Raw genomic sequence first — 18,450 nt, 5'->3', positions numbered from 1 at the left:
CTGCTGTGTTTGCAGCTGGGGGTGTTTTTGCAGTTTGCTATGCTGTTGAGCTCGTGATGGGAGATTTTTGTAAGAAATCTTGATTTGTGCTGTGCGATTGCGCATGTGTAATCTTAGATAATAAAAGAGGCAGGTGAACTCAGAAAAGCAGCTTTTTCACCTCCTCGTTTATCCTGCAAATTGGTGTCGAGTCTTTCCTTCACATAAGCCCAAGAAACAACCAGCATTGTCTGATTATGTGTCTGTGTTTGATTTCAGCTGACTCTTCTTGTAGTGCAAGCCAGTATCCTTTACTATGGTGGCCATCTAGTGATCTCTGGGCAAATGACCAGCGGAAACCTGATATCTTTTATTATTTATGAATTTGTCTTGGGAGATTGCATGGAGGTGAGTGTGGCTTATGCATCCACCAGATTTTTTTCACATCCCAGGCTGGAAAGCTGTGGGAGGGGAAGTAGAAGTGTTTTGTTTCTGTCCAGGTCACCGTTGTCATAGTATTTCATCACCTCCTAAGTATTTAAAAAGGGAACAATGACGGTCACTCTTTATTTCCCCTCTCCCTCAGCTGATAGGAGTAATAGCTGGGTCAGGGTATAGGGTTTTGATTGGTAGGGGGTGTTATAGGAAAGTTATGTAGGCTATGTCTACACTACAGCCGGGATTGAAGCTCTGAGTTCGATCCACCGGCGGTTGATTTAGCAGGTCTAGTGAAGACCCGCCAAATCAACAGCAGATCATTCTCCAGTTGACCCCTGTACTCTACTCTGAACAAGAAGAGTAAGGTAGGTCGATGGGAGAGTTTCTCCCGTCGACCCCCTGTGTGTAGACTCCGCGGTAACTCGACCTAAGGTACGTCAACTCCAGCAATGATATTCACGTAGCTGGAGTTGCGTAACATAGGTTGACTTACCGCGGTAGTGTAGACACAGCTGTAAATAGAAATTAGTTTTGCATTGAGTTCTTAAAGCAAGTAGGTTTGTGGTGACTCTTATCTCCTTGCAAAGCCCTTTTGATTCGGAAGGGCCAGGTTTGGGAATGACTCACATTGAATAATAACACAAGAGAATCAGGCCATAGATGACACTGAGTGCCAGGTCCTTAGCTGGTGTACCAGCTCCAAAGACTCCAGTGCAGCTGGGCTGGTTTACACCAGCTGAGGCTCTGCCTCTGATTCCTTTTGTTATTCCTATGAGTTTCCTGGCCTCTCCTGCCACTTTACCAGCTGGCACTAGCTCCCGTAGGACATCCTTCAGATTAGATCTGGGACTTTGCCTCCAGGTCCAATTGCCCCCAGAGTGACAATGTGCTGAGAAGGCAGCCTCACTCAGCGAACAGCACGGGGTGGGGAGAATCCCATTGTTCTCGCAGAATAATAGAAGTAGTTCATCTGCTGATGAGACAGCCGGCTCCAGGAAGTGGAGCGGAAAGCGGTCCATTGCTTGAAGGGCAGAGTCCTGGATGTCGTCCGGGCAAGCTTTCCTGCGTGAAGGATGAAAGGGTTTGGAGTCTGCTTGTTACATTTCAGGGCCCATTAAAAGCTTAGCTGGATTCTTGTATTTAATTGGTTATAAATGGCTAAATTGGCACTGAATTAGCGAGATGGGATTCTGTCTGAGAGGGCCCTGGGATTCCCGAGCCTGCACAAGTCTGCTGTTGTCTTGCCTCATTAACTCAGCTAATCCGGACAGAAGAGATGAGCTCTAAATTTCCTCCTAGCCGGTGCGATCACCTTGGTGCTCCAGCCTCCCTTGGAATGAAGAGCAGCACACTTGGCACTAGCCATCTGTTCACAGGACTGCAAGATCCAGTGCCACTTCCAGTCTCCTTTCCTCCTTATGGGATGCCTGTTCCTTGCACAGTCTGTTCTGAAGCCTTGGGCTTGGTGCTGGAGGCTGAAGAGTATCAGAGTTTCAAGGGCTGTTTTACTCTAATCGGCCCCACCATCTGCTGCGTAGCAGACCTGGGTTTGGGAGTGGGCTTCGGGTTCCCACTGGGGCTCTGATAAAATGCATTTCAGAGGAGGGAGGGGCCGTCCCATATTCATAGAATTGCTGCAGAATCCCAGGTGTTATGGGAACTGCTTGTCTTAGTCACATGGAAAACGACAGGAGGGTTTCGATCCATGTTTGGGTGATTTTTCTGGGAGACCCCTCCCTGCATTCCCTTTTCCTTCCACTGTCACACGCACGTGCTGTCTACAACCTCCATAGCCATCAGTCCACCATCTCATGCATCTGTGTAATGGATGTTGGACCAAAGCCTGAAATCGCAGGTGTATACAGTATGTCTTAGACCAGCAGTCAGTGCTGCTGCAAGCATCAGCCAGAGAGGGGTCACTCAAAAGCTCCATTAGGTATTGGTGGGAGGGGAGATAGATCCTTGCACACGGCCCCACTCTTTTGCGGCTCAGCATACGGTACTACGTTCATGGTATGCCTTGGGAGTTTGGGCTTAGCTGCCGCCCTGTCAGCTGGGTTGCTCCTTTCTATTGCAATGTATGACTACGCAGTGCATGTTTGTTTCATTTACAAGAGAGTGATATATTTTAATGATCATTATTTCTCTCTTTACTAACGGATCCTATCTCTAGCCCTGACACATGGAGATGTGTAACCTAGGCCTGTTTTCTGTTTCTATTTAGTCTGTTGGTTCCGTCTACAGCGGATTAATGCAGGGAGTAGGAGCTGCTGAGAAAGTGTTTGAGTTTATAGATCGCAAGCCGACGATGGTGAACGATGGAACCCTGGCCCCAGACCATGTGGAGGGTAAAGTGGAGTTCAGAAATGTTACTTTTTCCTATGCTACCCGGTCTGCAACACAAGTCCTACAGGTGAGGGTCTTGGCATGTGTTCAGCATTTCCTTCCTGAATACACGACACCATAGATAGCGTTGTCTCCTGGAATAGGTTAAGTGCAATAGTTCTCCATCAGGTCAATTACTAACCAGTCGCAGGCTGCAGCATAATCATTGAATCATAGAAATGGAGGACTAGAGGGGACCTCAAGGGGTCACCTAGTCCAGCCCTGCAAATGGAAGCAGGACCTACACTGTCCCCAACTAACTCATTTGTCTAACATCTCCTTAAAAACCAAATGTTGGAAGCCCCATCCTTGGAGACATTTCAAACCAGACTGGACAAAACCCTGGGAACTACATAGTGGGGAACCAGTCCACATGGCGGTGTGGTGAAGAGAGGGCGTCTAGGCCTAACGAAGGATACTTACGTTAATAAAACCCTTGTTCGCTCTTACAACTTAAGTGTTGTCCAGGGTCTTGAGTCACATTATCGCTGGCAACTTCCATTGTAGCAACCACCATTAAATGTTTGTTAACTTTTTGTTAAAGACACAGAAAAAGAAAGGGGGGAAAAGAAAGTGAAAACCTTTGAAATGCAAAGTGTTAAGTAAGGCTTTTGTTGTAATAATTCCCCTTCTTTCCTTTCCCTTACTTGCGCTGTATAAGATTTTTGTATAGGAGAAGCCCCTGTTTGACAGAGGATATTGATGATGTTATTAACTCTGCCCTTGATGGAGAAGAGGTTAGTTTTAGGTGGCTTGGAGCTATTGCTGCAGCTGCTGCTGTTATTGGAGTCCAGTCCTGTTTCCATGAAGACTAAATAAGACACCCACAGACAGACAAAGGGACAGAAAAGAACAGCAAAGAGAGAAAAGGCAGTTTCTGACTCGGGTGGTGACTTTTACTGGCTGCTGGAGGGACAGAGGCCCGGCACACCCACTTCTCAGCCTCTCAAGGTCTGGCAAACTTTTATCAGCATCAGGCCGTTTGAGGCGTTGCTACTCGCTGCCTTTCTGGTCACAGGCTCGTCATGGTGGTGCAAAAGGTGGAGCTGTCTTGGCCAGTTCAGCCAGACTCTGATTAGACAAAAGCCAAAGGAGGGGATAGGCAAGAGGAACGATAACGTGGGAAAGGAGGAAGGACACATGAGGAGTGGGTAAGAACAGGAGCCCACACCTCCCGTCCTATGTATTGTTCAGGATTCGACTGAATCTGGTGGCGGTGACTGTGTCCTTGGTTCCTTCTCTGGCCTGGCTTGCGGATCAGGACAGTGTAGGCCCGACAATCCCAGGAAACAGGTGGCAGCCATGACGGTGAAACTCGCTCTTTTCCAACCCACCCTTTCCCCCGCTCCCATTGAGTGACCCCCAGATAAAAAATGTCCAGTTGAAACACATTTTGGGGATTTCAACTGTCAACATTGCCTCCCATTTCTAGACTCTTTTAAGCTTGTTCTCATGCCAACCTGTGACTTTACCAGGAGCTTTGACCCATTTTCCTAGTTTTCTGAACCTAAACCATCCACTTTGTACCAGTCGCTGCATATTCAACTTTGGCCAACTTTCATAAACAAGTGTATGTAACAGGCTGAGTTTTGTTACTTTGCACAACTTAACACACAGGTCTCTTGGGTTTTCCTGTCTTTTATGCCTATGATTTTGCATAGCTGGAAAAGTCCATCTATGAGCTCACTTACTAGGAAGCCTTTTGTAGCTGTTTAACACTGAGACAGAAGGGATGTTTCTAGGTCACTTGGGAGGCTTGGCAGACGGCGAACCAGGTACTGATCTCAGATGCATGGGATATATGGGTAATGGTTTGGTCTTGGAGAATCAGCTAGATTCCAAATGTTTATAGATATAACACTGGAGGGAAACCGAGAGCAGAGCTGCCCGTTTGCGGTGGTGGTGGTTTGTACAGCTGTGAGCGTGTTCTGTTTTGTGTTGTGCTAGTGAAAGCTGTTGGCCTGTTTGGGCCCTCCCTCCACCTACTGGAGGTCAGAAAAAGGATCCACCCATTAAATCAAAAAGAGCAGGGCTGAGATCAGAGGATGGTACCAGCGCATTGCTGGACTGACAGCCTTTGAGACTGAGCCACAGAACAGGTGTAGCACAGGGACAGCAGAGAAAGTGTCCCCATGCTGCCAGGTGCCAGTCCGCCTCAATCCTGACCCTTCAGATCTAGCCCATTCAGCCCTCAGCTTCTCTATTGAGACAACCAACAAAGTTGCCAGTTGTGGTTGTGCCTTTTATGATGTGGCCACCACACCACTAGGGACTGGAGAGGAGGCACTGATCATTTCCAAGTGAAGTTGGGTCAGAGAAGCAGAGGAAGGGGATGCGGTCTGCAGTCTCTCTCCTGGCTTTTGGACATGCCTGTTCTATGAACAGGTGAGTTTGAAGAAAAGATGTGGGGCTCACCTGCTTGTTGTGGAGGAGGGAAAGAGTGAGGTGGAAGATGAATACAACATTCAGAGATTATCTAGTGGGAGCTCACACACACTCATCTCCTGGCACTGAAGCTGGAGGCAGCCAATCTACCAGTGGTAGGAGAGCAGCACTAAAGAAAACCCTGATCACTGTTTTCACTCTGTTTTAGCTGCCTTTCCTAGTGTACTCTCTGCAGCTCAGACACATGGATGCTACAAAAGGCCAGGTACACAGGCTATCACTCACTCACCTCTTACATTTACAGAATGTGTCTTTCACCCTCTATCCTGGCAAAGTGACGGCGCTTGTGGGTCCGTCGGGCAGTGGAAAGAGCTCCTGCGTCAATATTCTGGAGAATTTCTACCCTCTTCAAGATGGGCAGGTCCTGCTGGACGGGCAGCCTGTTAACATGTATGATCACAAGTACCTGCACTCAGTGGTACGAGTTACTGATAAACCTGTTACAGCTCTAATCTGCTATGGAGCAAGGCATTTTAGATCATTCAGGGGACACTGTCTGGTCAAATTTGGGCCCAACATTTAATTTAGCTCTTTCTAAAATGTTTTCTCAATGCCTGAGACTAGAGCTGCTTAAAAAAATAATCCGTTTTTTTGCTGAGGGAGTGGGGAGGAAGAAGAGGGAAAAATGCACTTTTTTCCCCCCAAAATTGTCCTTGTTTTGACTAGTTCAACCTAAGACAAGTAGAACCGTGTCTGTGATTGTTTGGGTGTTTTTAAACATTCTAGTATAAACCAGTTGTTTTTTTTTAAATACTTCGCACTTCTACAGCACCTTCTATCCAAGGATCTCCATGTACTTTACAAGTATTAATTAGTTAAATCTTCCAACACCCCTGTGATGTATATGATCCCCATCAGCAAAGGCGAGACAGAAAGGTTAAGTGACTTGCCCAAGATGACACTGGATTCTGCAGGCTTCATTTCTTACACAAATAAACATTCCTCTGCAGTGGTTACAATCCAGAATACACGTCAAGCTTCTGCATGAGAACCTGAAAACATAAGGGATTAGAAATGGCAGCCCTGAGCTTGCAGTGTTACAACCAAAATGCAACAGGATCACTAGTGGAAGCTGCAAGGTTTTGTGGCATTGCTGCAGTGCTTAATAGGGTAATACCCTGAGGTAAACAGACTAGATTCACTTTTGTTCTCCAAGAGCTGCACTTTCAAACAGAGCAGAAACCACAAAGCACTAGAAGGTGTTACTACCCTTGGCTCCTGCAGTGTCGTCAGTTTCGTTTCTTGGTTCAATATGGTGGCGCGTAGTCACTTCCCCACACTAAAATACCAGGAACATCTGGCAAAATGTGCTTCCAGTGCTGACGAATGCCCTGCAGCTTCCATGAGTCAGCCAAGAGCTCGTTCTGAGGGCACAGCTGCATTGTTCACTATAACAGAGTGTAATTAGTGCTCTTGCTGAAATCCTCTCTGGTTTAGGGACATTGGGTTTAGATTTAACGGTGGAACTCTGCTATCTACACTCACAAACCAACTGGAACCAATTATTGTAATCAGCGAGAGGACTGTAGTCATTAAACTGTGACTGTTCTGTTTTGGTTCTGACTGCCTCTTTCCTTCCTTTCTGCAGATCTCTTTGGTGAGCCAAGAGCCAGTGTTGTTTGCTCGATCTATTGAGGAAAATATTTCGTACGGGTTAACTTCAGTCTCGTTTGAGTCAGTTGTCCAAGCTGCTCAGAAGGCCAATGCACATGCATTTATCACAGAGTTGCAAGATGGCTACAATACAGGTAGTACGGACCATTTCGTTTGCTCCAGTTGCAGCAGAAGCATAGCACTTAAATATCCAAAACACATCTTGGAGATTGGTGGTAACATATAGAGCCTGTCCTCTCAGGTTAAGAGATTAAATTCAGCTCATGTGAGCAGTGACCAAAACTCACTGGCAGTTGATGGTTGTTGGCTAAGATGGCCTTTGACTGACTGCCAAATATTGGGACTGGCCGACAGGATGAATGACTCAATAATTGCCCTGTTCTGTTCATTCCCACTGAAGCATCTGGCATCGCCCGGTGCAGGCAGGCTATTGGGCTAGGTGGACCATTGGTCTGACCCATTGTGGCCATTCTTCTGTTTATTCTGTTCCATGGCTTACTGTGTGTGAACTTAGTTTGGTCTCAGGCCTGTTTTCCTATTGGGTAAGTGTCCATATCACGGAAACCCTCACCACAGTTAGCACTAATTGCTCCCCCCCACTTATTGACAGACTCCTCGGAGAGGCCAAGGACTGAATGAGCTATGGAGACTGAACTATCTTCTCCTCACAGAGGTGGTCTCTCCAAGTCAGGGCTGTGGCGCCTGGTCGGGCTTTATATGGAACTCTGTGCTGTTGTTGCCCCTGATATATCTAATATGTGGCTAATGGGAGGCTTTGTCAGCTTTCCGCAGGAACAGGATTGGGCTTTGGATCTCTAACTCGTAGTTCATCCAGTGCCAGGTCCTGGATGGAACACACCCTCTGTGTCTCTTAGTTTTCCAGTGCGCTTATTCTCTTAGCAGCCCAATAGCAATAAAACTGAGCAGCGAGGCATAAACCAACCTGCTCCTGCTTACCAAGAAAATAAAATGACAATAAATCTGCAGGAACAGGAGCTGATGTGTTTGTGACAGAAGCACTGTGCATTGGGACAAATGAGGGAAATGGCTTATATGATGGAACCGAAATGTTTGTTTCCCCTCTCGTCTCTCTTCACTGAAAGATCTGCAGAATGAGTCCCTAGAGGAGAGAGCGCACGTAACTGCCAGTATATGTAAATACGCAGAAGTAGCAATAACTGGCGCTACCTTTCAGTGATGAGGTTTCCTTGGAAGAACTGGTCAGTGAAGGTTTTGTATAGTTGATCTTCCAGTCTCATGTAGCATTTCTCATCTTAAGAGCAAGGGCTCTTGGAATCACTGTAGCATGTATCAATCCCCTAAAATGCTAGGTTGACTGTGGTGATCCACTGCTGGAGAGAGCGGTTATAGCATTCCTTTAAGGGTATGGCTACTGTAGGGGGACAGGGTTATTCTGGTAAATTAGGGCCTGAAAGACTCCCATTGAGTTCAGTGGGCTTTAGATCAGGTCCTTATTGAGGAGTATTGACCTTAAAAATCCCAGCCCAGCATTTCAGAGGAGGGCACAGTTAGAATAGCTGCTGGGAGATTAGAACACGCCTCTCTTCTTGTACCAGAATACTTTTGGTTCCTATAGTGAACCTCCCCACTGCCTTACCTCACAGGGGTGTACTGAAAGAAATCTGAATCCAGTGATACATCTTGATTTTTTGGTCTCATTTCCGCCCCCCCCCCCCTTTCATCCAACAGAAGCTGGTGAAAAAGGAGCCCAGCTGTCTGGTGGCCAGAAGCAGAGAGTGGCTATTGCAAGGGCTTTGATCCGAGCCCCCCCAATCCTAATCCTAGATGAAGCCACAAGTGCCCTGGATGCAGAGAGTGAACACACGGTTAGTAGGGCTAATTCAGTTTATTCCAAATAAATAGGAGTTAAGTCTGGACTTGGGGTACAGATGGGCAGAGACCTGAGCTGCAATTTCTACGTGGTGGGCCTGCATAGTCTGGACATAATGTGTTGCCTTCTTAACATCTGGCAATTGTTGTATGAGCAGGTGAGAGTTAGAAACTAATTTCCGCTTTATCTTCTGTCAGACAAGATTATGACCATTACAGAGGGAATGATCTGGCATCTATAACATACCAAGACTAATTCAGGTTAGATACAAATTGCTTTGACCAGGGAAGAAGTTAAACAGTGCACAGCAACATTACACAATAGTTTAGGATAGGGAGTGGAGAAAACTGTACCCTGGTGAAACTGCACTAAGGCAGAATGTAATTGCCTGAGCTGGAATGTATCCAGGACACCAGAATGAGCCTCTCTGCTCTTGCCAACAGTACCCAGGGAGCCTTCAGGGATAGTGAGCAGTCAGAGCCTTTGTCTAGTCTGGTATGACACCTTGGTACCCCAGTGGTCCCTAATACCATGTTGGGATATTGCTTTGGTACCATCTTGAAGGAAAGTTGGTGAATCGCCAGCACCACTTTCTGCAGCACCTCCATTTTCCATAGAGAGCTCCCATCTGAGTACAGTAACGCCTCACTTAACGTTGTAATTATGTTCCTGAAAAATGCTACTTTTAAGCAAAATGATGTTAAGCAAGTCCAATTTCCCCATAGAATTAATGTAAATAGGGAGAGTTAGGTTCCAGGGAAAAAAATTTTCGTCAAACAAAAGACTATATATACGCACATATATAAGTTTTAAATAAACAATTTAATACTGTACACAGCAGTGGTGATTGTGAAACTTGGTTGAGGTGGTGGAGTCAGAGGGTGGGATATTTCCCGGGGAATGCCTTACTGCTAAATGATTAACTAGCACTCTGCTGAGCCCTCAAGGGTTAACACGTTATTAATGTAGCCTCACACTCTACAACGCAGCACGAATGGAGGGAGGAGACACAATAGAGGTTTGGCAGTGGCTGCAAACATTCCCTGCAGAAACTGAATGTGATGATGAACCCATGCTATCACTGGAATGCACCACCCCCTCCACTTTCCAAAGTGCCGGGCAGTGCATGTGTGTGTGGGACAGATATGCATTGCTCCTTTAAGTACACTGACGCCACTCTAAGTACACTGCCTTTTTAAGTAGATCAGCAAGTTGAGACAGCAGCTGCTGCCAGCAAGCTCCCTCCGTCCTGAGTCCTGTCGTGTACCCCCCTGCTCTGTGGAGATGGGGTGCAGGAGCAGAGGGGAGGGAGACACTTTGACATCAACACCCCTCTTCCCCCCCCACACCCTGCACAGCAGCAGGAGGTTCCCGGGAGGAACTCCAAGGCAAAGGGCAGGAGCAGCACATGGCAGTTGTGGGAGGGACACCTGACCTGCCTCGCAATTGATATCCTGCTGGGAGGTAGCCGCACAGGGAACATAGGGGACTGGGGAGCTGACGGGGGCTGCCAGCCCACTCTGGTTCCAAGCCCCCACCAGCTAGCTCCAACAGGCTGCTCTTTCTGTAAGCAGTGGACAAAGCAGGCAGCTGCCAAACAACGTTATAAAGAAGCATCACACAACTTTAAACGCGCATGTCCTCTAACAGATCAGCGACGAAACGTTAACCTCCATTAAGTGAGGAGTTACTGTAGTGATTTTCCCCAGACTTGCTTTGCTTTGAGGGATCTGATGAAATCACAGCTCAAAGAGGTAATACGACTGCAGATCTACTGAATAATTCAGCAAAAATGCGAGGACTTGAGATCCACTGTTGACCACAGCTGGTTTGAATACCTCATGTCAGAATGACTCAGTTGGTAGCACTCATCTGAGTCAGACTGTGGAGCTGAAGTCCCACAGCAGGTCCTAAGGGGATATCTCATGCTGACGCTACAGTGCAGTACCTGTTAGGAGCGGTCAGGTGTATTGTATTCTGAACTTTTACACTATCATCTCAGTACACGATGCAACTTAATATGAGGCACCGTAGCAAGAGGTGTAGTCTACAGTGCCTGTCCCAAAACAGCACGATCCCTGCGGTTAAGAGAAACTGACTCTTAAATAGGTTTCAGAGTAACAGCCATGTTAGTCTGTATCCGCAAAAAGAACAGGAGTACTTGTGGCACCTTAGAGACTAACACATTTATTTGAGTATAAGCTTTCGTGGACTACAGGCCTCTTCATCGTATGCATGTAGTGGAAAATACAGTAGGAAGATGTGTATATATACACACACAGAACATGAAACAATGGGTGTTACCATACACACTATAAGGAGAGTGATCAGTTAAGGGATATCACAACAAAAAAACTTCAAAAACAGACTCCAACAAGAGACTGCTGAATTGGAAATAATTTGCAAATTGGACACCATCAAATTAGGCTTGAATAAAGACTGGGAGTGAATGGGCCATTACACAAAGTGAAAACTATTTCCCCATGCTTATTTCCCCCTCCCTCCCTACAGTTCCTTACATCGGGGGGGGCTCCAGACCCCAGCACGCCAAGCGCATGCTTGGGGTGCCATGCCGTGGGGGGCGCTCTGCCGTTCGCCAGGAGGGCGGCAGGAAGGGTGCCTTCAGCAGCATGCCTGTGGAGAGGCCACCGGAGCCGCAGGACTGGTGACCGGCAGAGCACCCCCTGCGGGATGCCACCGTGCTTGAGGCGGCGAAATGTCTAGAGCCGCCCCGCTTACATCTCCTTCTCAGTTGCTGGAAATGGGCCATTTTCTTTGCCATTACAAACAGTTCTTTTTCTCTCCTGCTGACGATAGGTCACCTTAACTGATCACTCTCCTTATAGTGTGTATGGTAACACCCATTGTTTCATGTTCTCTGTGTATAATATATCTTCCTACTGTATTTTCCACTACATGCATCCGATGAAGTGGGGTGTAGCCCACGAAAGCTTATGCTCAAATAAATTTGTTAGTCTCTAAGGTGCCACAAGTACTCTTGACTCTTAAATGTTGAAACTGGCAGTGGAAGGATGTTTACTATAATATACCTTACATTTATCCCACGGCATTATGTGAACTTCCAGCCATTGAAATGCAGCCACTTCTAAGACAGAGTGCAGCACCTGCCACACTCCACAGCAGTGGGATGGAGGGGAAGTTTTGACTATGGTTACTGAGGAAATCTTAATTCTTAAAAAATGTGTATGGGCTCATTAACGTCCACACACAAACAGATGGGACTTCGGAGTTTGGAAGGGCCTGCCTGAAAGTCCCACTGAAATATACGAAAGGCTGAAACTGGCTCTAGTCAAACGGAAATACAGGTTTGTATTTGTGTAACATGAATGCACTTCAGGATTAGTACCGATGACAGCAAGATGCTTTATTAATGATGACAGCTGTGAGACTATGGCCATCTTTGTTTCTGAGCAGGTAGAAGGTGTGTCCATTTGACACATACCTAGTCACCAACTGGCTGCCTTACTATGTTAAGAAAAATGTAATTTTTTTGTGATGCTGCCTTTATTGATGCTCAGCCAGCCAATATCCCCTTCTTTCCAAACCACTGCATTTAGTAGGTGCAAGCTTCTTTCAGCCCCTGCCACTATAGAGGGGCTTCTAAATTCAGGGCCCAGTCCTAATGAGAGTTCACTTTGCAGGATCAGGGCTGTAATCTCTAGACCCACCAGATCAGTTGGTGACTGCAGCAGCAGCTGCTGCATTGCACGGATAGGATTTGTGAGCTGAATTATGAGCAGTTTGAAGGAGTGCTTAGGAATAAGTCATCCATCCAGAGGAGTGATATTCATGCTTATTTCCCATTAATACTAATGGGACATCTGGTTAATAGATCCATGTGTATCCAGAGGAGAATAAACCTGTTATTTCAGATTTATTAGTAAGGAGTCATAAAAGACACTCTCCTCTGTCTCCCTCCCACCCCATGGGTAACAGTGACATTTGTGTGTTAATCTCTTCCCTTCCCAATCCCATCCCCCAAAACAGATTCAGCAAGCAATTTATGGTGATTTGCAGAACCACACTGTGCTTGTCATAGCCCACAGGCTGAGCACTGTCGAGAAGGCACACAACATCATTGTTTTAGACAAGGGCCGAGTGGTGCAGCAGGGAATGCACAAGGAGCTCATGGAAGAAGGCGGCCTTTATTCCAAGCTGGTGCAGAGACAGATCCTTGGGCTCGAAACTGGCACAGGGGACGGCTATCATCTGGAGACTAGCTTAGCTGCTGCCAGTGGAGATTCGATGAAGCCGCCGGGAGGACTGGATGAAGAGTTCAGGGTGTGACGTGCTCTCTCTGGATTGAGACAGGATGGTTACAATCCTGTAGCTCACAAGTGAGAGAGCACCTGGGATTCCACGCAAGATCCTTGCTGGGATGCTGAAACAGGAGTCCACTGTAGGCCAGACTTGGACACATTACTGTAGAACAAGTTTACTAGTCACGTATACTAAGCTTCCAGTAGGCAGACTGGTAAAACAGGGAAACAATGGGCCTGGTTTATTAAGGGGAGTTGAGTCTTTAGCAATTCCCAGTATTTCTACTGGGTTTCTTTTCTTAGAGTCATCAATTCCCAAGGCAGTTGATGGGGTCTGTTCTCCCACTGATATGCCTGTTTAACTGCTGTTAATTGTAACAGGTGTTATACACATGCATGGAGGGGAAGAATGACACCCCTTAAGGAACTTCAGGAGGTAGTTTTGTGAATTGGTGGAAGACATTGAACATAAAGTAAGATCTTGATCCTGCAGTCAGTCTGGTGCCCATCCCACACTCAGTGAAGTCAATGGAAAGACTCCCATTGGTTTCAATGGGAGCTGGATTAGCCCCGAAGTGCAGAACTCTTAGTCAGATCTATGAGAGTTCTGCCCAGAGTGTCTGCAGGTTTAGGCTCTGGTCTAAAACATTACCATGCAGAGCTTTTATTAGCTCCACTGCAGTGAGCCAGGGGCCAGTCGGCAGATCCTGCCTTCTGAATTGCTGATGGAGTTTGAGTGTTTTGTTTTTAAAGGTGAAGTTTTACCACAGCTTGGTTAATTTTTTTAAATGGCACTATCTCTATGGGCACCAGCATGGTGTCTGTCTGGCTCCATCATCCATTGAAAGCCAGTCAGAATTATTTCAAAATTTGTTCGTTTGTAAATTCACAATTTCAGTGCTGGGTTGAGAAATATTACCTAAAACCAGGCATAAAATATAAATGATGGCACTTTATAAACCGTACCCAGGCCCCATTCAGCTATGGGCTGTGCTAGCAGCATCAGTGCATGAAAGATCCATACAGCCGCATTCCTTGAAATCTAACTGCAACTGCCAGAATTCCACATTTAGGTCTTTGATTATTTTATTTATTTATGTATTTATTTATGAGTAGGAGGGCGGAAAGAAAGATACCATTTCTAACTGCATACGACACTGGTGGATCTGGCCCAATCTTACTACCATGCCATAAAGATTGGCAGGAATGTTTATGCAGCCAGCCAGGTGCTATTTAAAAATAGCATTAATTGTATCTTATACAGGGAAGATTGATTCAGGTTGGGCAGTTATTTAATGACCTCAAGCACTTTAGCGCTCGTGTTAATTACTTTCCAGGGTTTGGATGCTGCTCTGTAATACTTTGTGGCAGCTTTCTTGTTTGCAATGTTGTTTTTTATTTTTAAAGTGATGTTTTACAAACTGTTTTAGTGTCCTCAAAGAGGATACTTTAAAAATAAAATACTACCTCTGCCGTTCAACTTCATAACCAGCGTCTCAAGGCTTGATTCATGTACAAATAAGTTGCAGGTTATTTTTAATGAGACAACTTGTGAATACAACCACATACCTTTCTGGCCCTGTCACTGGGAATGATGAGATGCAATACCTACAAGGATCAGGTTATGCTGAACATCAGCTAATCATATTGAATCCTAACAGTAGGTGTAACCAGCTTCACGACTTGTTTTTATTCTGTCTCTCATTTGGTTAGTATGTCTGCCCTTCTGTGTGATATTATCTCATCATTTCACAAAGCAATGTGCCCCATGACCACCTCTATCTTTAGTATCCAGCCGTTGTAATGTGATAAAAGTCTGGGCCTTGGAATTCAAAGGTAACCCAAGGGTGATCCCATTCCTAGTACAATCTCATGTTTTCTCTTCCTGTGTTTGTGAAATTCTGCCTCATTCTAGAGTGTCATCTATACCATTCTACAGACATTTTCACAACTAGGCACATATCTGATTGCAGAAAATTATTCTGTAGGTGTGACAGGTGTATGGACCCCATGTAGAAGCTGAAAGGGGGAGGGTTAACTCTGCATTTCCATCAATGTAACTAGGAACAAAATGTGGCCAATAGTCCTTAAAAGTGGAGTAAATTTCTACTCCTTTGCAAAGTCTGAGAAATATGATTAATGGACCTACAGAACATTGCCTTTGCCTATGAAGTGCTATTTAGAACAATCCTAGGTAAAGAAAATAAAGTGCCAGCTAAGAAATGGGATGCAGGAAAACAGAGCTGGAGGTGCACGGGTGAGCTGGAGCGTCCTATCAAAAATGAAATGGGGTATGTAAACTGTAATACATTTCATTGCAATGCCAGCACTCTCAAAGACTGCACTGAACCTGAGCCTGCATAGTGTTATGTTAAAATGCACTCAAATAGGAATCTTGGTTCCCAAGCTTATTACAATAATCTCATTTTTATTAATACTCCAGATGCTTAGATCCTAAGAACAAACTGGAAACTGCAAAGTGGCCATATCAATGGCAACAGTCTGACCTGACATCAGATTTTGACTTTTCTAGGTGTTCAGTGCCACAGATGCTGAATTCCCTGCTATACAGTAGAACAACTGAAGGCAAGTTTTCTGGATAACATTAAAACGTTAGGGTTTGTGAATACCCTTAGTTATCCTGTCAAACCACAAGTAGGGCTGGATCTTTCTTTATGCTGTGATCCCTAAGATTTCCTTATAGCTTTGGTGTCTTGGTGTGATCCCAGACTAAAAGTTCAGATATTAATCACAGCTCTAAGACTGACTCTGTTTCTTTGACTTAGGCAAGTACTTAAATAATTAATATTTACAGATCACTGCAAGTGTATAATACATTCTGCCTTCCACAAACATACGAACTCACAACTTCCAGTGTTACCCCATCTATACAATGGGAATACTACTGCCTCACATGGATGTTTGTATCAGTTAGCATTTTAAAGCACTTTGAAGATGTCTGCAAAGTATTTTATTCTTATTATGCCTGTACCATTGCTATAGTGAGGGTTGAACTAGCTGTTCTATTCAAAAGCCTCTCATTCATTCATCACTCTGTTCAGACCCTGTTGAGTTATGCAATCCTGGAGAAAAAGTTTTCTCCTTTTAAGATAAGGGGTATTTATTTTCCACACAGATAACTCAACTGACTTTGTTTTAAAACTTAGCCTCTGGACTTTGATACTGAAGGCACATGCTGCAGAGCTGGAAGAAATTAAGTTTGGAAAGAAGTTCCGAATGATTGCAGTTGCTATGCTGAGCATCTGTAGCACTTCCCTTCCTACAGCTACCTCATGTCATTCCAAGAGCCGTGTGCATATTGGCATAAACACAGCTGTGTTTGGTGTGAATGCTGAAGGACCTGCACCAGAAATCTATTCAAGGTGAGCCACTGGTCATAGCCATGCATCAGCGACACATGGTTACATCTGTACCTTCATGCTGACAATGAATGCGGATGTCCTGTTGACATCACCATGGAAACATAGTGTGGTGAAGCAACCCAGCTGTGTTTATTTCAGTACGTGTATATTCTAATACATCTGACTATACCAAAATAAAAAGGTGTATTTATTTCAGTGGTTAGCCATTGGAGTGTTTGGTTACACAGGTATGGGAAAACATTACAGATCCACAAAACACCTTTGTTTCAATTTTGAGTTGCTAGATATCTTTGTTTTTCAGATCTGAGCAACTTAGCTTTAGTCTTTGTGCACTGACTTCACTGGGAATTTATGATGGCCAATGTGTCCAGGACTAGGCTCTTGCTGTACTGCCTCTGTAACATCCCCTGCCCTTTCTAGCCTGAGAAGCAAGATACTGACAATCAGCACTTGCTCTCTCAACTAACACTGGGACCACTGTGTCTACCCCAATATGCTGGATGGTCACATTGTTTTGATAAATGACACAATCAGTATTTGACTAGAATGTGGTGTCTGAAGAGAAGTGCATGGGGGCTCCTCTTCCTAAATATAAAAAGGGAAATTAACAAGTCACAGGGTAGTTTGAACAATGTACATGATGTTTATCAACCAGATGTACAAGGGTTAATAGACTCCAAAGATTAGATTTGCAATTCATTTTCTGTATAACTAACCACTTTCTCCAGGCAAAACAAGCTGTCAAGAAGGTGATTTGCAAAATGTGGATACACCTAATAACTATGCACTGGTACCAGAAATAACCTTGAAATGATACAAAGTGAGAAAGGGAGATCCAGGATCATGTTTAAAAATATATCAAATATAAATATTAATAATATAGGCTGGATGCTGATTCTTTCTAATACTAATGTTGGATTCTTTATTAAATGCTATGCAACATGATTTTCATTTTGATCTTGAGACTTTTCATTCCTTTCTACTGAAAATAAATTCCTCTTGCCAGAAGAAAGCACTTTGATAGATATCCAGGGCACTTTTTCAATTGCTATGGGAGAAATCAATTTCATTACACCTGTGGGTTTTGATCGTATAACTGAGTGCTGTAAGGAAAAGAGCCTGTGTTCCATAATTTGCATGTCAACAACTAATGTTCATAAAATGCTGTCAACATAAAAGTAGTACCAGTAAAGATAAACAGGAACCACTCCTAAGTGTCTGATGTCACGTCACGCATGGTTTGTGATAAGTGTGGGGCACCTCCCAGTGTCCCAGCAGAGGCAAGATTCTGGAGTTCTTGACACCCAGCCCTGTGCTCAGTCCAAGAGACCATTCTGCCTCAATACCTTTAATGTGACTGAATGGAACCGCACGTAACTGGCAAGACTGGAATACATGCTTATACAAAAGCAGCTGAACTCTGCTGTCTCATCTCACCTCTTTTAACCTCAGTTGCCTCTCCCAGCTGGCTAGGAAGCTAAATTACACACAAACTGTGGCCAAGAAGGTAGGGCTATAGGTGACTAAAATGCCACCAGTAAGCTGCAATAAACAGAAACTTCACCCCAAGCGCTATAGCTCTTAAACAAGTCTGACAACGGAGGTAGAAAGGTTATTGGCAATATGGGTTGTACTCAGGGGTTGAAAGTAAGCTGGTACAGGCCAGTACAGTGTACTGGTAGAAAGTGGCCGCTAGTACCAGCCCATACTCAGCTGATGTTGAAGTCCTGCTGCTGCCGCCGCTGGTACAGACCTGTCAGAGCCGCCAATGGGGGGCACAAAAGGGGCAGTGACGTTAAAGTGGGGCCCCCCCCGGGCTGCCTACGGGGGAGGGGGGGGAGGCGGAGGGTCAAAAGGAGCAGCTGCCCCGGGACCATGATTTAAAAGGGCCCAGGGATCCAGCCACAGTGGCCAGAGCCCCGTGCCCTTTAATTGGCCGCTGGAGCCCCAGGCAGCGTGGGCCAGGTAGCATGGATGGGCTGGCTAGGGGATGCTGACCCCCCCAGCCCCACCCATTCCAGAGCTGGCCCTGTACTGGTAAGTGTTGAATGTTACTTTCACCCCTGGTTGTACT

General features: G+C 45.4%; 1 protein-coding gene across 8 annotated transcripts in view; it reads left to right on the top strand.

Moving 5' to 3' along the window:
- The window catches only part of ABCB9 (ATP binding cassette subfamily B member 9), a 34,607-nt gene extending 17,341 nt beyond the window's left edge, over window positions 1-17,266 (top strand). For 3 of the 8 annotated variants that reach the window (XM_032800716.2, XM_032800718.2, XM_032800717.2), the window contains exons 7-12: window positions 259-387; window positions 2,642-2,830; window positions 5,492-5,665; window positions 6,836-6,995; window positions 8,572-8,708; window positions 12,722-14,481. In XM_032800716.2, coding sequence (XP_032656607.1) covers window positions 259-387; window positions 2,642-2,830; window positions 5,492-5,665; window positions 6,836-6,995; window positions 8,572-8,708; window positions 12,722-13,021 — 1,089 coding nt within the window. In that variant the 3' untranslated portion in view covers window positions 13,022-14,481. Of the gene's footprint in view, window positions 1-258; window positions 388-2,641; window positions 2,831-5,491; window positions 5,666-6,835; window positions 6,996-7,471; window positions 8,507-8,571; window positions 8,709-12,721; window positions 14,482-16,279 lie in introns of those variants that run through there. The other 5 variants (XM_075060103.1, XM_075060102.1, XM_075060106.1 and 2 more) reach the window with 5 other exon arrangements.
- Window positions 17,267-18,450: the final 1,184 nt, after the last annotated feature.

Source organism: Chelonoidis abingdonii, chromosome 22 (assembly GCF_003597395.2).
Source record: "Chelonoidis abingdonii isolate Lonesome George chromosome 22, CheloAbing_2.0, whole genome shotgun sequence".
NCBI classification, from domain to species: Eukaryota; Metazoa; Chordata; order Testudines; family Testudinidae; genus Chelonoidis; species Chelonoidis abingdonii.
Note: the sequence above shows the minus strand (reverse complement) of the source record. Positions and strands in the feature narration are given on the sequence as shown.